The sequence below is a fragment of the Bombina bombina genome, chromosome 4, assembly GCF_027579735.1.
Source record: "Bombina bombina isolate aBomBom1 chromosome 4, aBomBom1.pri, whole genome shotgun sequence".
Lineage (NCBI taxonomy): Eukaryota > Metazoa > Chordata > Amphibia > Anura > Bombinatoridae > Bombina > Bombina bombina.
Genome location: NC_069502.1, coordinates 800,989,934 through 801,007,632, shown reverse-complemented (window position 1 = coordinate 801,007,632; position 17,699 = coordinate 800,989,934). Strand labels below are relative to the sequence as shown.

At 38.9% G+C, this 17,699-nt stretch overlaps 1 protein-coding gene across 1 annotated transcript; it reads left to right on the top strand.

Annotated features, from left to right (window-relative positions):
- Positions 1-3,918: 3,918 nt before the first annotated feature.
- On the top strand, positions 3,919-5,388 carry LOC128657876 (gastrula zinc finger protein XlCGF26.1-like; the record flags this gene model as incomplete). The annotated part of the gene is made up of 1 exon (XM_053712305.1): positions 3,919-5,388. A coding segment is annotated over exon 1 (1,470 nt), but the record flags the coding sequence as incomplete, so codon positions are not given.
- Between the last annotated feature and the right edge of the window lie 12,311 nt (positions 5,389-17,699).

The following is a 17,699-nucleotide window of genomic DNA, read 5'->3' as shown; positions in this document are numbered from 1 at the left end:
CGATGGGGCAGAAGAGGACATCCAGACCGGCAGAAGTCTTCATCCAAGCGGGGCAAGAAGAGGTCTTCCATCCATCAGAAGTCTTGATCCAGACGGCATCTTCTCTGTTCATCCATCCAGAGCGGAGCGGCAGCATCCTGAAGACATCCGACGCGGAGCATCCTCTTTCTTGATCCGACGACTAAATGACTGTACCTTTAAGTGACGTCATCCAAGATGGCGTCCCTTGAATTCCGATTGGCTGATAGGATTCTATCAGCCAATTGGAATTAAGGTAGGAAAATCTGATTGGCTGATTCAATCAGCCAATCAGAATCAAGTTCAATCCGATTGGCTGATCCAATCAGATTGAGCTCGCATTCTATTGGCTGTTCCTATCAGCCAATAGAATGCGAGTTCAATCAGCCAATCGTATTGAACTTGAATCTGATTGGCTGATTGAATCAGCCAATCAGATTTTCCTACCTTAATTCCGATTGGCTGATAGAATCCTATCAGCCAATCGGAATTCAAGGGACGCCATCTTGGATGACGTCACTTAAAGGTACAGTCATTTAGTCGTCGGATCAAGAAAGAAGAGGATGCTCCGCGTCGGATGTCTTCAGGATGCTGCCGCTCCGCTCCGGATGGATGAACAGAGAAGATGCCCCCTGGATCAAGACTTCTGATGGATGGAAGACCTCTTCTTGCCCCGCTTGGATGAAGACTTCTGCCGGTCTGGATGTCCTCTTCTGCCCCATCGGATGAAGACTTCGGCCCGGCTGGGTGAACACGACTCAAGGTAGGGAGATCATAAGGGGGGTAGTGTTAGGTTTATTTAAGGGGGGTTTGGGTTAGAGTAGGGGTATGTGGGTGGTGGGTTGTAATTTGGGGGGGTATTGTGTTTTTTTTTACAGGCAAAAGAGCTGAATACTTTGGGGCATGCCCCCGCAAAAGGCCCTTTTAAGGGCTGGTAAGGTAATAGAGCTGTTAACTTTTGTAATTTAGTATAGGGTAGGGCATTTTTTTTATTTTGGGGGGCTTTGTTATTTTATTAGGGGGCTTAGATTAGGTGTAATTAGTTTAAAATTCTTGTAATATTTTTTGTAATTTAGTGTTTGTTTTTTTTGTAGTTTAGTTTATTTCATTTTATTTAATTGTAGGTACTTGTAGTTAATTTATTTAATGATAGTGTAGTGTTAGGTTTAATTGTAACTTAGGTTAGGATTTATTTTACAGGTAATTTTGTAATTATTATAACTAGGTAGCTATTAAATAGTTCTTAACTATTTAATAGCTATTGTACCTAGTTAAAATAAATACAAAGTTGCCTGTAAAATAAATATAAATCCTAAAATAGCTACAATGTAACTATTAGTTATATTGTAGCTATATTTATAGCTAGTAGGGGGCTTAGATTAGGTGTAATTAGTTTAAAATTATTGTAATATTTTATTATTTTTGGTAATTTAGTGTTTGTTTGTTTTTTGGTACTTTTCTGATGGATGGAAGACCTCTTCTTGCCCCGCTTGGATGAAGACTTCTGCCGGTCTGGATGTCCTCTTCTGCCCCATGGGATGAAGACTTCGGCCCGGCTGGGTGAACTCAAGGTAGGGAGATCTTCAGGGGGGTAGTGTTAGGTTTATTTAAGGGGGGTTTGGGTTAGAGTAGGGGTATGTGGGTGGTGGGTTGTAATGTGGGGGGGGGGGGGATTGTGGTTTTTTTTACAGGCAAAAGAGCTGTTTTCTTTGGGGCATGCCCCCGCAAAAGGCCCTTTTAAGGGCTGGTAAGGTAATAGAGCTGTTAACTTTTGTAATTTAGTATAGGGTAGGGCATTTTTTTATTTTGGGGGGCTTTGTTATTTTATTAGGGGGCTTAGATTAGCTGTAATTAGTTTAAAATTCTTGTAATATTTTTTTATTTTTTGTAATTTAGTGTTTTTTTTTTTTTGTAATTTAGTGTTTTTTTTTTTGTACTTTAGTTTATTTAATTGTAGATAATTGTAGGTACTTGTAGTTAATTTATTTAATGATAGTGTAGTGTTAGGTTTAATTGTAACTTAGGTTAGGATTTATTTTACAGGTAAATTTGTATTTATTTTAGCTAGGTAGTTATTAAATAGTTAATAACTATTTAATAACTATTGCACCTAGTTAAAATAAATACAAAGTTGCCTGTAAAATAAATATAAATCCTAAAATAGCTACAATATAACTATTAGTTATATTGCAGCTATATTAGGGTTTATTTTACAGGTAAGTATTTAGTTTTAAATAGGATTCATTTATTTAACTGTAGTAAATTTATTTCGTTTTATTTAAATTATATTTAAGTTAGGGGGTGTTAGTGTTAGGGTTAGACTTAGGTTTAGGGGTTAATAACCTTATTATAGTAGTGGCGACGTTGGGGGCAGGAGATTAGGGGTTAATACTTGTAGTTAGATTGCGGCAACGTTGGGGGGGCAGATTAGGGGTTAATAACTATAATGTAGGGGTCGGCGATGTTAGGGACAGCAGATTAGGGGTTAATAGCTATAATGTAGGCGGCGGCGATATCGGGTCGGCAGATTAGGGGTTAATACTTGTAGTTCGATTGCGGCGACATTGGGGGGGGCAGATTAGGGGTTAATAACTATAATGTAGGGGTCGGCGGTGTTAGGGACAGCAGATTAGGGGTTAATAGCTATAATGTAGGCGGCGGCGATATCGGGTCGGCAGATTAGGGGTTAATACTTGTAGTTAGATTGCGGCGACGTTGGGGGGGCAGATTAGGGGTTAATAACTATAATGTAGGGGTCGGCGGTGTTAGGGACAGCAGATTAGGGGTTAATAGCTATAATGTAGGCGGCGGCGATATTCGGTCGGGAGATTAGGGGTTTATAAAATAATGCAGGTGTCAGCGATAGCGGGGGCAGCAGATTAGGGGTTAATAAGTGTTAGATTAGGGGTGTTTAGAGATTCGGGGTACATGTTAGGGTGTTAGCTGCAGACTTAGTGTTTCCCCATAGGAAACAATGGGGCTGCGGTGTTAGGTTTTTTTTCAACCGAAACTCCCATTCTTTCCTATGGGGAAATGCCGAATTTTACCGAGCTAATTCGGATTTATTCGGAGATACGGCAGCTATTTCGGATTCATTCGGTAGATTCGGAAGTATTTTAATTCGGAAATCCGAATCAATCCGAATCTCCGAATTTTCTGAATTTCCGAATAAATCCGAAACGAACCGCACATGTCTAGTTTTTGGGTAAACTGTCTCTTTACCAAATTTTAAGATGTCAAATATTATTTTCTGTAATATTAAACAGAGAATTTGTCTACAAATCTATTTTATAAACATGATAAACATATTTTTAGTTTTGGATAGATAAAATAAATCATTTCTTTTCTAATTTAAGATAATTCTATGTCACTAGATATACAAATAGTGAAAGATATGTTATAAAATAAACTTTAAAGGTTTTAAATAAAGAAAAGAAAACAGATTATATTTTAACCACATTTAGTAAAACTAAGCTATTGGCAGTTTTACAAAAGCAAGGTATTTTATTTCTTAATTGCTATATAGCGTTTAGTGTTTTGTTACATCTGTGCAATATTTGGATCTAATATCTTCTGAAAATATAATATCTGTTACATGATTTATATAATGTGTTCTATAAAATAAATAAAAAATATTCTTTAATGTCTAGTAAACTACCCTTAAGCAATTAGCATGAAGCTAGGGAAAGGTGTAGGGGGTCATAGCCTGTCCCTTAATCTTGTGATAGACACTCATTCATAACAGTTGAAATGTACTCACAATATAATTGTCATAACTAACTAACATCAATCCCATTGTATTTCTTTTCAACAGATGAATTTACAAACTGCAGTAATCCTAGTCCTAGCCATGGTGAAAATACAGATACTTGTTTCGATCTTCAAAATCAAAGAAGAAATATGGAAAATGTATGTTCTGAATATGGGAAATGTTTTACCAGAAAAGCATATGTTTTAAGACATCAGAAAATTCGAACAGGAGAGAAAGCATTTTCTTGTTTTGAATGTGAGAAGCGGTTTACTGTGAAATCAAATTTTATTAGAAATCAGAAAATTCATACAGGAGAGAAAGCATTTTCATGTTCTGAATGTGGGAAGTGTGTTACTGACAAATCAACTCTCATTGACCGTCAGAAACTTCATACAGGAGAGAAAGCATTTTCATGTTTTCAATGTGGGAAATGTTTTAGTCAGAAATCACTTCTAATTAGACATCAGAAAATTCATACAGGAGAGAAAGCATTTTCATGTTTTCAATGTGGGAAATGTTTTAGTCAGAAATCACATCTTATTAGACATCAGAAAATTCATACAGGAGAGAAAGCATTTTCATGTTCTGAATGCGGGAAATGTTTTACTGAAAAAGCAACTCTTATTACACATCAGAAAATTCATACAGGTGAGAAAGCATTTTCATGTTCTGAATGTGGGAAATGTTTCACTTACAAATCAACTCTCATTGCCCATCAGAAAATTCATACAGGAGAGAAAGCATTTTCATGTTTTCAATGTGGGAAATGTTTTAGTCAGAAATCATATCTTAGTGGCCATCAGAAAATTCATACAGGAGAGAAAGCATTTTCATGTTCTGAATGTGGGAAGTGTTTTGCTCAGAAATCAACTCTTATGAAGCATCAGAAAATTCATACAGGAGAAAAACCATTTTCATGTTCTGAATGTGGGAAGTGTTTTACTTACAAACCAACTCTCATTAACCATCAGAAAATTCATACAGGAGAGAAAGCATTTTCATGTTCTGAATGTGGGAACTGTTTTAGTCAGAAATCACATCTTATTAGGCATCAGAAAATTCATACAGGAGAGAAAGCATTTTCATGTTCTGAATGTGGAAAATGTTTTAATCAGAAATCATATCTAATTACACATCAGAAAATTCATACAGGAGAAAAAGCATTTGCATGTTCTGAATGTGGTAAACGTTTTAATCTGAAATCACATTTGACTACACATCAGAAAGTTCATACAGGAGAGAAAGCATTTTCATGTTCTGAATGTGAGAAGTGTTTTACTCACAAATCAACTCTTATTAAACATCAGAGAATTCATACAGGAGAGAAAGATTTTTCATGTCTTGAATGTGGGAAATGTTTTAATCGGAAATCAAATCTTATTGGCCATCAGAAAATTCATACAGGAGAGAAAGCATTTTCATGTTCTGAATGTGAAAAATGTTTTTTTGAAAAATCAGCTCTTACGAGACATCAGAAAATTCATTCAGGAGAGAAAGCATTTTCATGTTCTGAATGTGGGAAATGTTTTACTCTGAAATCACATCTTAGTGGCCATCAGAAAATTCATACAGGAGAGAAAGCATTTTCATGTTCTGAATGTGAGAAGTCTTTTATTGAGATATCAACTCTTATTAGACATCAGAAAATTCATACAGGAAAGGAAGCATTTTCATGTTCTGAATGTGGGAAAAGTTTTTGTCGGAAATTGCATCTTATTGGCCATCAGAAAATTCATACAGGAGAGAATGCATCTCTTTCATGCAGGTAGTGAAAGTTCACAATCCATTACTCATGGGAATTACTCTTCTCTACCACTAGGGGTAGGCAAATATTCCCAAACCCCAAGAGCCCTATAAAAACCCTCCAACCTCACACATACCTTGGTCTTTACCTCTGATGGAGGTGGTTTAAGAATGAAGATGTGCATTTGATTCTTCAGAAAAAGGGGGTTTCAGTCTATATTGAGGTCCGGTTTCCCCTCAGATTACAGTGCTTGTCAGAGGGATGTATATGGGGATGTATGGTTTGTGATTCTTTTTGCACCACATGGGAATTTTTTTGGTGGCAGGGGCTTGTATTTCTCTTACATTGGTGTATCCGGTCCACGGCTTTATCCTTACTTGTGGGATATTCTCAATCCCTACAGGAAGTGGCAAAGAGAGCACACAGCAGAGCGGTCCATATAGCTCCCCTCAGGCTCCACCCCCCCAGTCATTCCCTTTGCCGCTCTAACAAGTAGCATCTCCACGGGAGGGTAAAGAGTTTGTGGTGTTAGATTTGTAGTTTTTATTTCTTCAATCAAAAGTTTGTTATTTTAAAATAGTGCCGGTTTGTACTATTTACTCTGAGGCAGAAAAAGATGAAGATTTCTGCTGAGAGGAATATGATTTTAGCACCCGTAACTAAAATCCATTGCTGTTCCCACACAGGACTGTTGAGTACCGGAGAACTTCAGTTGGGGGGAACAGTTTGCAGGCTTAACTGCTTCAGGTATGATCAGTCATTTTACTAACAAAACCTAGTAATGCTAGAAGACTGACAGAAATCCCCATGAGGGAAGGTAAGCCATTTTCTGAGACTCAGTATAGAAGGATGGCTTAGGATAAGGGCTTAAATACTGGTTGACACTGTTTTGGGCTAAATCGTTTGCTTATTAGCATGATTTTATATTGAATCTAGTGTTTTTAAACTTATAAAACACTTTCTGGGGTTTTTTATTTCGCCTGGCATATTGTTAGACACCTAACCTATCTCAGAATGAAGTGGGAGGGGGCCTCATTTTCGCGCATCAGTTGCGCAGTTGTTTTACTAGGCAGTTCATGCAGCTTCACATGTAGAGTCCAGAGACTTCAGGGAGGACTTCAGAGAGGCTTATTTTCATCTTCAAATAATCCCTAAGGGAGGTAAAAGCCACAGTAGAGACTGTGGCATCGTGCTGTAGTGTTTACAACCGGTTGTCTGCTTCATTTAGCTCCAGTTTGGGCAATAAGGGGTTAATTGATTTGAAAATTTGTGTGCAATCATTTCAAAGCATTAGGATAACGTAGTGAAAATTTCATTAAGATCAGATGTTTTTTTGATGTTTTGGTAAAAAAAAGTGTGTGCTTTTATTATTTAAAGACACAGTAACGCTTTTTCAAAAAGTGTTTTTTATTGCATTGTAGTGCTGTCTAAGTCTGTCAAACATGTCTGAGCCTTCAGATAGACCTTGTTCTTTGTGTTTAAAAGCCATGGCGGTACCCCCATTGTATTTATGTTTAAAGTGTGCTATAGCGTCTAAACATTTTAAGGACCATGCAGTGACACTTAAAAATGTAGCCCTAGATGATTCTTTAGCAGAAGGTATTGAGGATAGTACTCTTTCCTCTCCTCTTGTGTCGACACCAGTTATGCCCGCGCAAGCGATGCCCAGTACCTCTAGCGCATCGATCCCTGTTACCTTGCAACAATTAGCAGCAGTAATGGATAATTCTCTTGCAGCATTTTTATCCAAACTGCCAACATTTCCAAGGAAGCGCGATAGCTCAGTTTTAAATACAGAAGATGAGCAATCTGAAGCCCAGGATAATTTATCTGTAGTACCCTCACATAAATCTGAATTGGCGGTGAGGTATGGCCTGTCTGACGGAGAAATTTCTGACACAGGAAAAGTTTCTCAGCAGGCAGAGCCAGATACCATAGCGTTTAAATTTAAGCTAGAACACCTCCGTGTCTTGCTTAAGTAGGTCTTAGCTACGCTAGATGATTGTGACCCCTTGGTGGTCCCAGAAAAAGTGTGTAAAATGGACAAATTCTTAGATGTCCCGGTACACACTGAGGCGTTTCCGATCCCTAAGAGGGTGGCGGATATTGTGACCAGGGAGTGGGAGAGACCAGGTGTACCCTTCGTTACCCCCTCCTATATTTAAAAAAATGTTCCACATAATTGACCCTAGACGGGATGCGTGGCAAACGGTCCCTAAGGTTGAGGGGGCAGTTTCTACACTAGCCAAGCGCACGACTATACCAATAGAAGACAGTTGCACTTTCAAAGATCCTATGGATAAAAAATTAGGTTTACTTAAGAGAATATTTGTTCAACAAGGTTTCCTTCTTCAACCAATTTCTTGCATTATTCCTGTAACCACTGCAGCGGCTTTTTGGTTTGAGGAACTGGAAAACTCGCTCCAGAAGGAGACGTCTTATGGCGAAGTCATGGATAGAATTCACACCCTGAAGCTGGCTAATTCTTTCATCACAGATGCCGCTTTACAGTTAGCTAAATTAGCGGCAAAAAATTCTGGTTTTGCCATCGTGGCGCGCAGAGTGCTTTGGCTAAAATCATGGTCGGCGGACGTGTCGTCCAAAACAAAATTGCTTAATTTTCCTTTCAAGGGTAAGACCCTATTCGGGCCAGAGTTGAAAGAGATTATTTCAGATATCACTGGGGGAAAGGGCCATGCCCTTCCTCAAGATAGACCCTTCAAAGCTAAAAACAAGGCTAATTTTTGTTCCTTTCGCAATTTCAGGAACGGACCTGCTTCAACCTTCAATGCGCTCCAGGCCTCGCCTCAGCGGAGGCCAAATTCATCAGATTTCAGTCGGACAACATCACGACTGTAGCGTACATCAGTCATCAGGGAGGAACAAAGAGTTCCCTGGCGATGAGGGAGGTTTCCAAGATTATCAAATGGGCGGAGGATCACTCCTGCCACCTATTTGCAATTCACATCCCAGGAGTAGACAACTGGGAGGCGGATTATCTGAGTCGTCAGACTTTCCATCCGGGGGAGTGGGAACTCCACCCGGAGATTTTTGCTCAACTAACCCATCTATGGGGCATTCCAGAACTGGATCTGATGGCGTCCCGCCAGAACTCCAAAGTTCCCCGTTACAGGTCCAGGTCCAGGGATTTCAAGGCGACATTGATAGATGCTTTAGTGGCGCCTTGGTCATTCAATCTGGCTTATGTTTTTCCACCGTTTCCTCTTCTCCCTCGACTAGTAGCCAGAATCAAACAGGAGAAGGCTTCGGTAATTCTGATAGCTCCTGCGTGGCCACGCAGGACTTGGTATGCAGACCTGGTGGATATGTCATCGACTCCACCATGGAAGCTACCTTTGAGGCAGGACCTTCTAATCCAAGGTCCATTCAAGCATCCAAACCTAGTTTCTCTGCAACTGACTGCTTGGAGATTGAACCCTTAATTCTAGCTAAGCGGGGGTTCTCTGAATCAGTTATAGATACTCTGATCCAGGCTAGAAAGCCTGTTACTAGGAAAATTTACCATAAGATAGGGCGGAAATATCTTTGTTGGTGCGAATCCAAGGGTTACTTGTGGAGTAAGATTAGGATTCCAAGGTTGTTATCTTTTCTCCAAGAAGGATTGGAGAAAGGGTTGTCAGCTAGTTCATTAAAAGGACAGATATCTGCTCTGTCTATTCTGTTGCACAAGCGTCTGGCAGCTGTGCCAGATGTTCAGGCGTTTGTACAGGCCTTAGTTAGGATCAAGCCTGTTTACAGACCTGTGGCTCCTCCATGGAGTCTAAATTTAGTTCTTTCAGTTCTTCAAGGGGTTCCATTTGAACCTTTACATTCCATAGATATTAAGCTATTTCTTCTGCTCGAAGAGTTTCTGAATTGTCTGCTTTGCAGTGTAATTCACCCTATCTGGTGTTCCATACAGATAAGGTTGCTTTGTGTACCAAACCAGGTTTTCTTCCAAAAGTGCTTTCCAATAAGAATATTAACCAGGAAATAGTTGTTCCTTCCTTGTGTCCTAATCCAGTTTCTAAGAAGGAACGTCTGTTACACAATCTTGATGTGGTTCGTGCTTTAAAATTCTATCTAAAAGCAACAAAAGATTTCAGACAAACATCATCCTTGTTTGTCGTCTATTCTGGCAAGAGGAGAGGTCAAAAAGCAACTGCTACCTCTATTTCTTTCTGGCTGAAAAGCATCATCCGGTTGGCTTATGAGACTGCTGGAAGGCAGCCTCCTGAACGAATTACAGCTCATTCCACTAGAGCTGTGGCTTCCACATGGGCTTTCAAGAATGAGGCTTCTGTTGAACAGATTTGTAAGGCAGCGACTTGGTCTTCACTGCATACATTTGCCAAATTTTACAAATTCGATACTTTTGCTTCTTCGGAGGCTATTTTTGGGAGAAAGGTTTTGCAAGCAGTGGTGCCTTCCGTTTAGGTTACCTGACTTGTTCCCTCCCTTCATCCGTGTCCTAAAGCTTTGGTATTGGTTCCCACAAGTAAGGATGAAGCCGTGGACCGGATACACCAATGTAAGAGAAAACAGAATTTATGCTTATCTGATAAATTTCTTTCTCTTACGGTGTATCCGGTCCACGGCCCGCCCTGGCAAGTTTAAATTTATTTTTGTAAAACTACAGTCACCACTGCACCCTATGGTTCTCCTTTTTCTCCTAACCATCAGTCAAATGACTGGGGGGGCGGAGCCTGAGGGGAGCTATATGGACAGCTCTGCTGTGTGCTCTCTTTGCCACTTCCTGTAGGGATTGAGAATATCCCACAAGTAAGGATGAAGCTGTGGACCGGATACACCGTAAGAGAAAGAAATTTATCAGGTAAGCATAAATTCTGTTTTTGCTTTCCTTTGTGGATCTGCAATATACTACTATTTAATAACCTTTGCTGATTTCAGTACTGATTTGGCTGTCTGCTGCTTACTTGATGATGGACGAGTGTCTGTTGGTAAGTATTAATATTAGTTAATATACATTTTAGACACTTTATAGCTATGTTATGGTTAAATTTGTATATATTTGATATATATGACCCTGGGACATAATTATTTACACTATTCCCTTGCCGTTTTGAGTACATCCACTTTTTTAGCGTGCTTAGTTTGAATTTTGCGCCTCAACATTTAGGTTTATGCGTGTCGCAGTTGTGCACACCGACTTAACGCTTGTCGGGTGGGTGCACATCTCTTTAGTCTTTCTATATTTCTTTCATGTGTAAGCTGGTTTATGCACCTCGGGTTAGCGCACTTTAGTTCTTAGCATGTTGGGTTTTGGCATGCTAAAAGTCCTTTTAGCTGTTAGTTTTTTTTCATGCTTGTTATTTCTTTCTTATGAGTATTTTCTGCCTTCGGATGTTATGTTAAGTTATCCTGCTTTTTTTTGCAGTTGGGTTAAGCATGCATTGTACTTGTGACTTTATTTAAAAAGCTAGTTTGGAGGGGGTTAGTAATTTCCTTTCCTCAAGAGCTTTTTAAGGGGGTTATAGTGTTTATTGCAGTGCTTTGTCATATGCTATAATGGAGCAGTTGAATTTTGTCCCTAAATCTATCACTGAATACCTTTAAATCATTATTAGGTTTGCTTGGAAACAAGTTGAAGTGCCTTCTCCAGCTCATGTTTAGAATTGCTAATGCAATAAGACCAACCTAATGCTGTTTTTTTTGGCTATTAATTCACCTTCTGTTTGTTCAAACAGGAGAATACTGACATAGTTTCACCTCCTGTGATTTTTTTTTATCAATGCTGCAGTTTCTGAAGTACTGGCTGCTCTCTTGCCTTCAAGTAAGCATAAACGGTTAGTTCAGATTTTACCTTCTACATGTTATATGTACCCTTAATCCAGTAAAACAGTTATTGCTTCAGATGGTGAAGTTTCCTCTGGTGATGAGGAATCCATCAGATGTTGAACCTGATATTTCCTCTTTTTCATATAAAGTTAATCATATTCATTCTCTTTTAAAGGAGGTGTTAATTACTTTAGAGGTTAAAGATCCTAAAGTTTCTGATGATAAGCCTTGTAATCATTTTAATTCAGTTGTTAATTTCTCTGAGGTCTTCGTGTTACTGATGCTGTCTCTGACATGACTTCTAGGGAATGGTCTAAGGCAGGTAATTTGTTAGAATATTTTCATAGAAGGGCCTTTTTATTTAGTTCTTCAGACAAAGGTACATTTTTGGGTTTTCAAATAGTTTCAGTCTCCAAGAATCTTTCTCTAACAGAGCAGAGAAGGTTAAAATTGGTGTCAGCTTGTCTGAACCTTTAGTCTCTCTGGCTTCCCTTGGTTGCTCTTTGTATGGCACTCCTAGATCTCATGATTGCAGCTTCAGATTAAATCGCATTTGCAAGTTCATGAGGCCTCTTCAGCTTTGTATGCTGCGTCAATGGTGCAGACATTATACTCAGCTGTTTTAAATTATATTTCTTTCATGTAATTGGCAAGAGTCCATGAGCTAGTGACGTATGGGATATACAATCCTACCATGAGGGGCAAAGTTTTCCAAACCTCAAAATGCCTATAAATACACCCCTCACCACACCCACAATTCAGTTTTACAAACTTTGCCTCCTATGGAGGTGGTGAAGTAAGTTTGTGCTAAGATTTCTACGTTGCTATGCGCTTCTCATCTTTTTTGAAGCCTGTTTCCTCTCAGAATACAGTGAATGTCAGAGGGATGTGAAGGGAGTATCACCTATGAATGCAATGGTTTTCCTCACAGGGATCTATTTTATAGGTTCTCTGTTATCGGTTGTAGAGATTCATCTCCTACCTCCCTTTTTAAGATCGACGATATACTCTCATATTCCATTACCTCTACTGATAACTGTTTCAGTACTGGTTTGGCTATCTGCTATATGTGGATGGTGTCTTCAGGTAAGTATGCTTTCATTACTTAAGACACTCTCAGCTATGGCTTGGCACTTTATGTATTTTATAAAGTTCTAAATATATGTATTGTACTTATATTTGCCATGATTCAGGTTTCAGTATATTTCCTTTTGCAGACTGTCAGTTTCATATCTGGGAAATGCATTTTTTAGAAATGTATTTCTTACCTGGGGTATAGTCTTTTTTCCAATTGACTGTTTTTTTCTATATCGCGGGAAGAATTAGGCTTGCAAGGGCGCAAAATGCTAACGTTTATTGCATCATTTTTTGGTGCGAAGTTATGTTCGTTGACGCAAATTTGTCATTTCCGGCGTCTTAGTTGATGCCGGGTCCTTTCACAAGGTTACGTCATCTGTGACGCGAGTGTGTTGTTTGCGGCGCCAAAAAATATTTTTCTGTTAGTTGTACGTCATACTTGGCGCCAAATAATTTCATTATTTTAGACCCCATTCCTATTTGCCTCTTGCCTTTTTCTATGTCAGAGGGCTATTCTGCTTGCATTTTTTTCCCATTCCTGAAACTGCCATATAAGGAAATTGATCATTTTGCTTTATATGTTGTTTTTTCTCTTACATTTTGCAAGATGTCTCAATCTGTTCCTGTCTCAGAAAACACTGTTGGAATCCTGCTGACTGATAACAGTTCTACCAAAGCTAAGTCCATTTGTTGTAATCTTATGGAGATTATATCTCCAGCTGTGGTTTGTAATAAGTTGTCATGATAAACTTTTACATGCAGAGAATGTGTCCATCAGTAATAATATTTTGCCTGTTGCTGTTCTTTTAACATCTAATGTACAAGATATACCTGTTAATTTATAAGATTTTTTTGCTGATTCTATTCAGAAGGCTTTGTCTGCCGTCCCGCCTTCTAATAAATGTAAAGGTCTTTTTTAAACTTCTCATAAAGTTGATGAAATTTCAAATGACCGACAACATACTGAATTATCCTCTTCTGATGAGGATCTATCTGATTTAGAAGATCCTTCCTCAGATATTGACACTAACAAATCTACTTATTTATATAAAATGGAGTACATTCGTTCTTTGTTGAAGAAGTGTTGATTATATTGGATATTGAGGAGACTAGTCCTCTTGATTTTAATGCTAGTAAACGTTTAAATTCTGTTTATAAACCTCCTGTGGTTATTTCAGAGGTTTTTTCAGTTCCTGTTGCTATTTCTGATATGATTTCTAAAGAATGGAATAGGCCTGGTACCTTTTTTAAGGTTTAAGAAATTGTATCCTTTGCCAGCAATTAGATTGGAGTTTTGGGAAAAGATCCCCTAAATTGATGGGCTATCTCTACTCTTGCTAAACGTACTACTATTCCTACGGAAGATAGTATTTCTTGTTAAGATTCTTTAGATAGGAAACTTGAATCTTATCTAAGGAAAGCTTATTTATTTTCAGGTCTTCTTAGGCCTGCAATTTCTTTGGCTGATGTTGCAGCTGCTTCAACTTTTTGGTTGGAAAATTTAGGGCAACAAGTATTGAGTCATGATTTGTCTAGCATTGTTAACTTGATTCAACATGCTAATATTTTCATTTGTGATGCCATTTTTTTGTTATAATCAAAATTGATGTTAAATCTGTCTTTAGCTATTTTAGCTAAAAGAGCTTTGTGGCTTAAATCTTGGAATGCTGATATGACTTTTAAGTCCAGATTGCTATTTCTTTCCTTCCAAGGTAATAAATTATTTGGTTCAGTTGGATTCAATATTTTCAACTGTCACGGGGGGAAGGGAGTTTTTTTGCCTCAAGATAAGATCTAAGGGTAAATTTAAAGCTTCTAACCATTTATGTTCTTAAATAAGGAACAGAAACCTAATTCTTCCCCAAGGAATCTGCTTCCAATTGGAAGCCTTCTTCAAATTGGAATAAATCCAAGCCATTTAAGAGATCAAAGCCAGCCCCTAAGTCCGCATGAAGGTGCGGCTCTTATTCCAGCTCAGCTGGTAGGGTGCAGTTTAAGATTTTTCTAAGATGTTTGGATCAATACGGTCCAAAATCATTGGATTCAGAATATTGTCTCTCTGGGGTTTTATTCAAATCTATTTATTGTCCCAAAGAAAGTAATTTCATTCAGACCAGTTTTGTACCAACTTTCAAAATGGTGACTATAAGGTCTATTCTGCTTTTTGTTCAGCAAGGGCATTATATGCCCACAATAGACTTACAGGATGCATATCTTCATATTCTGATTTATCCAGATTGCTTTCAATTTCTGAGATTCTCTTTTTTAGACAAGCGTTACCAATTTGTTGCTCTTCCTTTTTGGCCTAGCGACAGCTCTAGGAATCTTTTCAAAGGTTCTTAGTGTCCTACTCTTTGTTATAATAGAGCGGGGTGTTGCAGTGTTTCCTTATTTGGACGATATCTTGGTACTTGCTCAGTCTTTACATTCTGCAGAATCTCACATGAATCAACTATTGTTATTTCTTCAAAGACATGGTTGGAGGATCAATTTACCAAAAAGTTCCTTGATTCCTCAGACAAGGGTCATCTTTTTAGTTTTCAAGATAGATTCAGTGTGCATGACTCTGTCTCTAACAGACAAGAGACAATTTAAATTGGTTTCAGCTTGTCGGAACCTTCAGTCTCTATTATTCCCTTCAGTAGCTATGTGCATGAAAGTTTTAGGTCTCATGACTGCAGCATCGGATGTGATTCTTTTTGCTCGCATTTATATGAGACCTCTCCAGCTTTGTATGCTGAATCAATGGTTCAGGGATTATACAAGGATATCACAATTAATATCCTTAAATCCCAGTGTTTGTCTATCTCTGACTTGGTGGTTAGATCACCATCGTATAGTTCTAGGGGCCTCTTTGGTTCGTCCATCCTGGACTGTGATCACAACAGATGCGAGTCTTTTCAGGTTGGGGAGCTGTTTGGGGATCTCTGACAGCACAAGGGTTTTGGAAATCTCAAGAGGCAAGATTGCCTATCAATATTTTGGAACTCCGTGCAATTTTCAGGGTTCTTCAGGCTTGGCCTCTGTTGAAGAGAGAACTGTTCATTTGTTTTCAGACAGACAATATCACAGCTGTGGCATATGTCAATTATCAGGGTGGGACTCACAGTCCCCTAGCTATGATAGAAGTATCTTGAATACTTTCTTGGAATCCAGCTGTCTAATTTCTGTGGTACATATCCCAGGTGTAGACAATTGAGAAGCGGATTATCTCAGCTGTCAGACCTTACATCCGGGGGAGAGGTCTCTCCATCCAGATGTGTTTTCTCAGATTGTTCAGATGTGGGGTTTTCCAGAAATAGATCTGATGGCTTCTCATCTAAACAAGAAATTTCCTAGGTACCTGTCCAGGTCGAGGGATCTTCAGGCGGAAGCAGTGGTTGCATTGACCCTTCCTTGGTGCTACCTACCTGCTTATATTTCTTTCATGTAATTAGCAAGAGTCCATGAGCTAGTGACGTATGGGATATACATTCCTACCAGGAGGGGCAAAGTTTCCCAAACCTCAAAATGCCTATAAATACACCCCTCACCACACCCACAATTCAGTTTTACAAACTTTGCCTCCGATGGAGGTGGTGAAGTAAGTTTGTGCTAGATTCTACGTTGATATGCGCTCCGCAGCAAGTTGGAGCCCGGTTTTCCTCTCAGCGTGCAGTGAATGTCAGAGGGATGTGAGGAGAGTATTGCCTATTTGAATGCAGTGATCTCCTTCTAAGGGGTCTATTTCATAGGTTCTCTGTTATCGGTCGTAGAGATTCATCTCTTACCTCCCTTTTCAGATCGACGATATACTCTTATATATACCATTACCTCTACTGATTCTCGTTTCAGTACTGGTTTGGCTATCTACTATATGTAGATGAGTGTCCTGGGGTAAGTAAGTCTTATTTTCTGTGACACTTCTAGCTATGGTTGGGCACTTTGTTTATAAAGTTCTAAATATATGTATTCAAACATTTATTTGCCTTGACTCAGAATGTTCAACTTTCCTTATTTTCAGACAGTCAGTTTCATATTTGGGATAATGCATTTTAACATTTTTCTTACCTTAAAATTTGACTTTTTCCCTGTGGGCTGTTAGGCTCGCGGGGGCTGAAAATGCTTCATTTTATTGCGTCATTCTTGGCGCGGACTTTTTTGGCGCAAAAATTCTATTTCCGTTTCCGGCGTTATACGTGTCGCCGGAAGTTGCGTCATTTTTTGACGTTATTTTGCGCCAAAAATGTCGGCGTTCCGGATGTGGCGTCATTTTTGGCGCCAAAAAGCATTTAGGCGCCAAATAATGTGGGCGTCTTATTTGGCGTGAAAAAATATGGGCGTCACTTTTGTCTCCACATTATTTAAGTCTCATTTTTTATTGCTTCTGGTTGCTAGAAGCTTGTACTTTGGCATTTTTTCCCATTCCTGAAACTGTCATTTAAGGAATTTGATCAATTTTGCTTTATATATATGTTGTTTTTTCTCTTACATATTGCAAGATGTCTCACGTTGCATCTGAGTCAGAAGATACTACAGGAAAATCGCTGTCAAGTGCTGAATCTACCAAAGCTAAGTGTATCTGCTGTAAACTTTTGGTAGCTATTCCTCCAGCTGTTGTTTGCATTGATTGTCATGACAAACTTGTTAAAGCAGATAATATTTCCTTTAATAAAGTACCATTGCCTGTTGCAGTTCCTTCAACATCTAAGGTGCAGAATGTTCCTGATAATATAAGAGATTTTGTTTCTGAATCCATAAAGAAGGCTATGTCTGTTATTTCTCCTTCTAGTAAACGTAAAAAATCTTTTAAAACTTCTCTCCCTACAGATGAATTTTTAACTGAACATCATCATTCTGATTCTGATGATTCCTCTGGTTCAGAGGATTCTGTCTCAGAGGTTGATGCTAATAAATCTTCATTTCTTTCATGTAATTAGCAAGAGTCCATGAGCTAGTGACGTATGGGATATACATTCCTACCAGGAGGGGCAAAGTTTCCCAAACCTTAAAATGCCTATAAATACACCCCTCACCACACCCACAATTCAGTTTTACAAACTTTGCCTCCGATGGAGGTGGTGAAGTAAGTTTGTGCTAGATTCTACGTTGATATGCGCTCCGCAGCAAGTTGGAGCCCGGTTTTCCTCTCAGCGTGCAGTGAATGTCAGAGGGATGTGAGGAGAGTATTGCCTATTTGAATGCAGTGATCTCCTTCTAAGGGGTCTATTTCATAGGTTCTCTGTTATCGGTCGTAGAGATTCATCTCTTACCTCCCTTTTCAGATCGACGATATACTCTTATATATACCATTACCTCTGCTGATTCTCG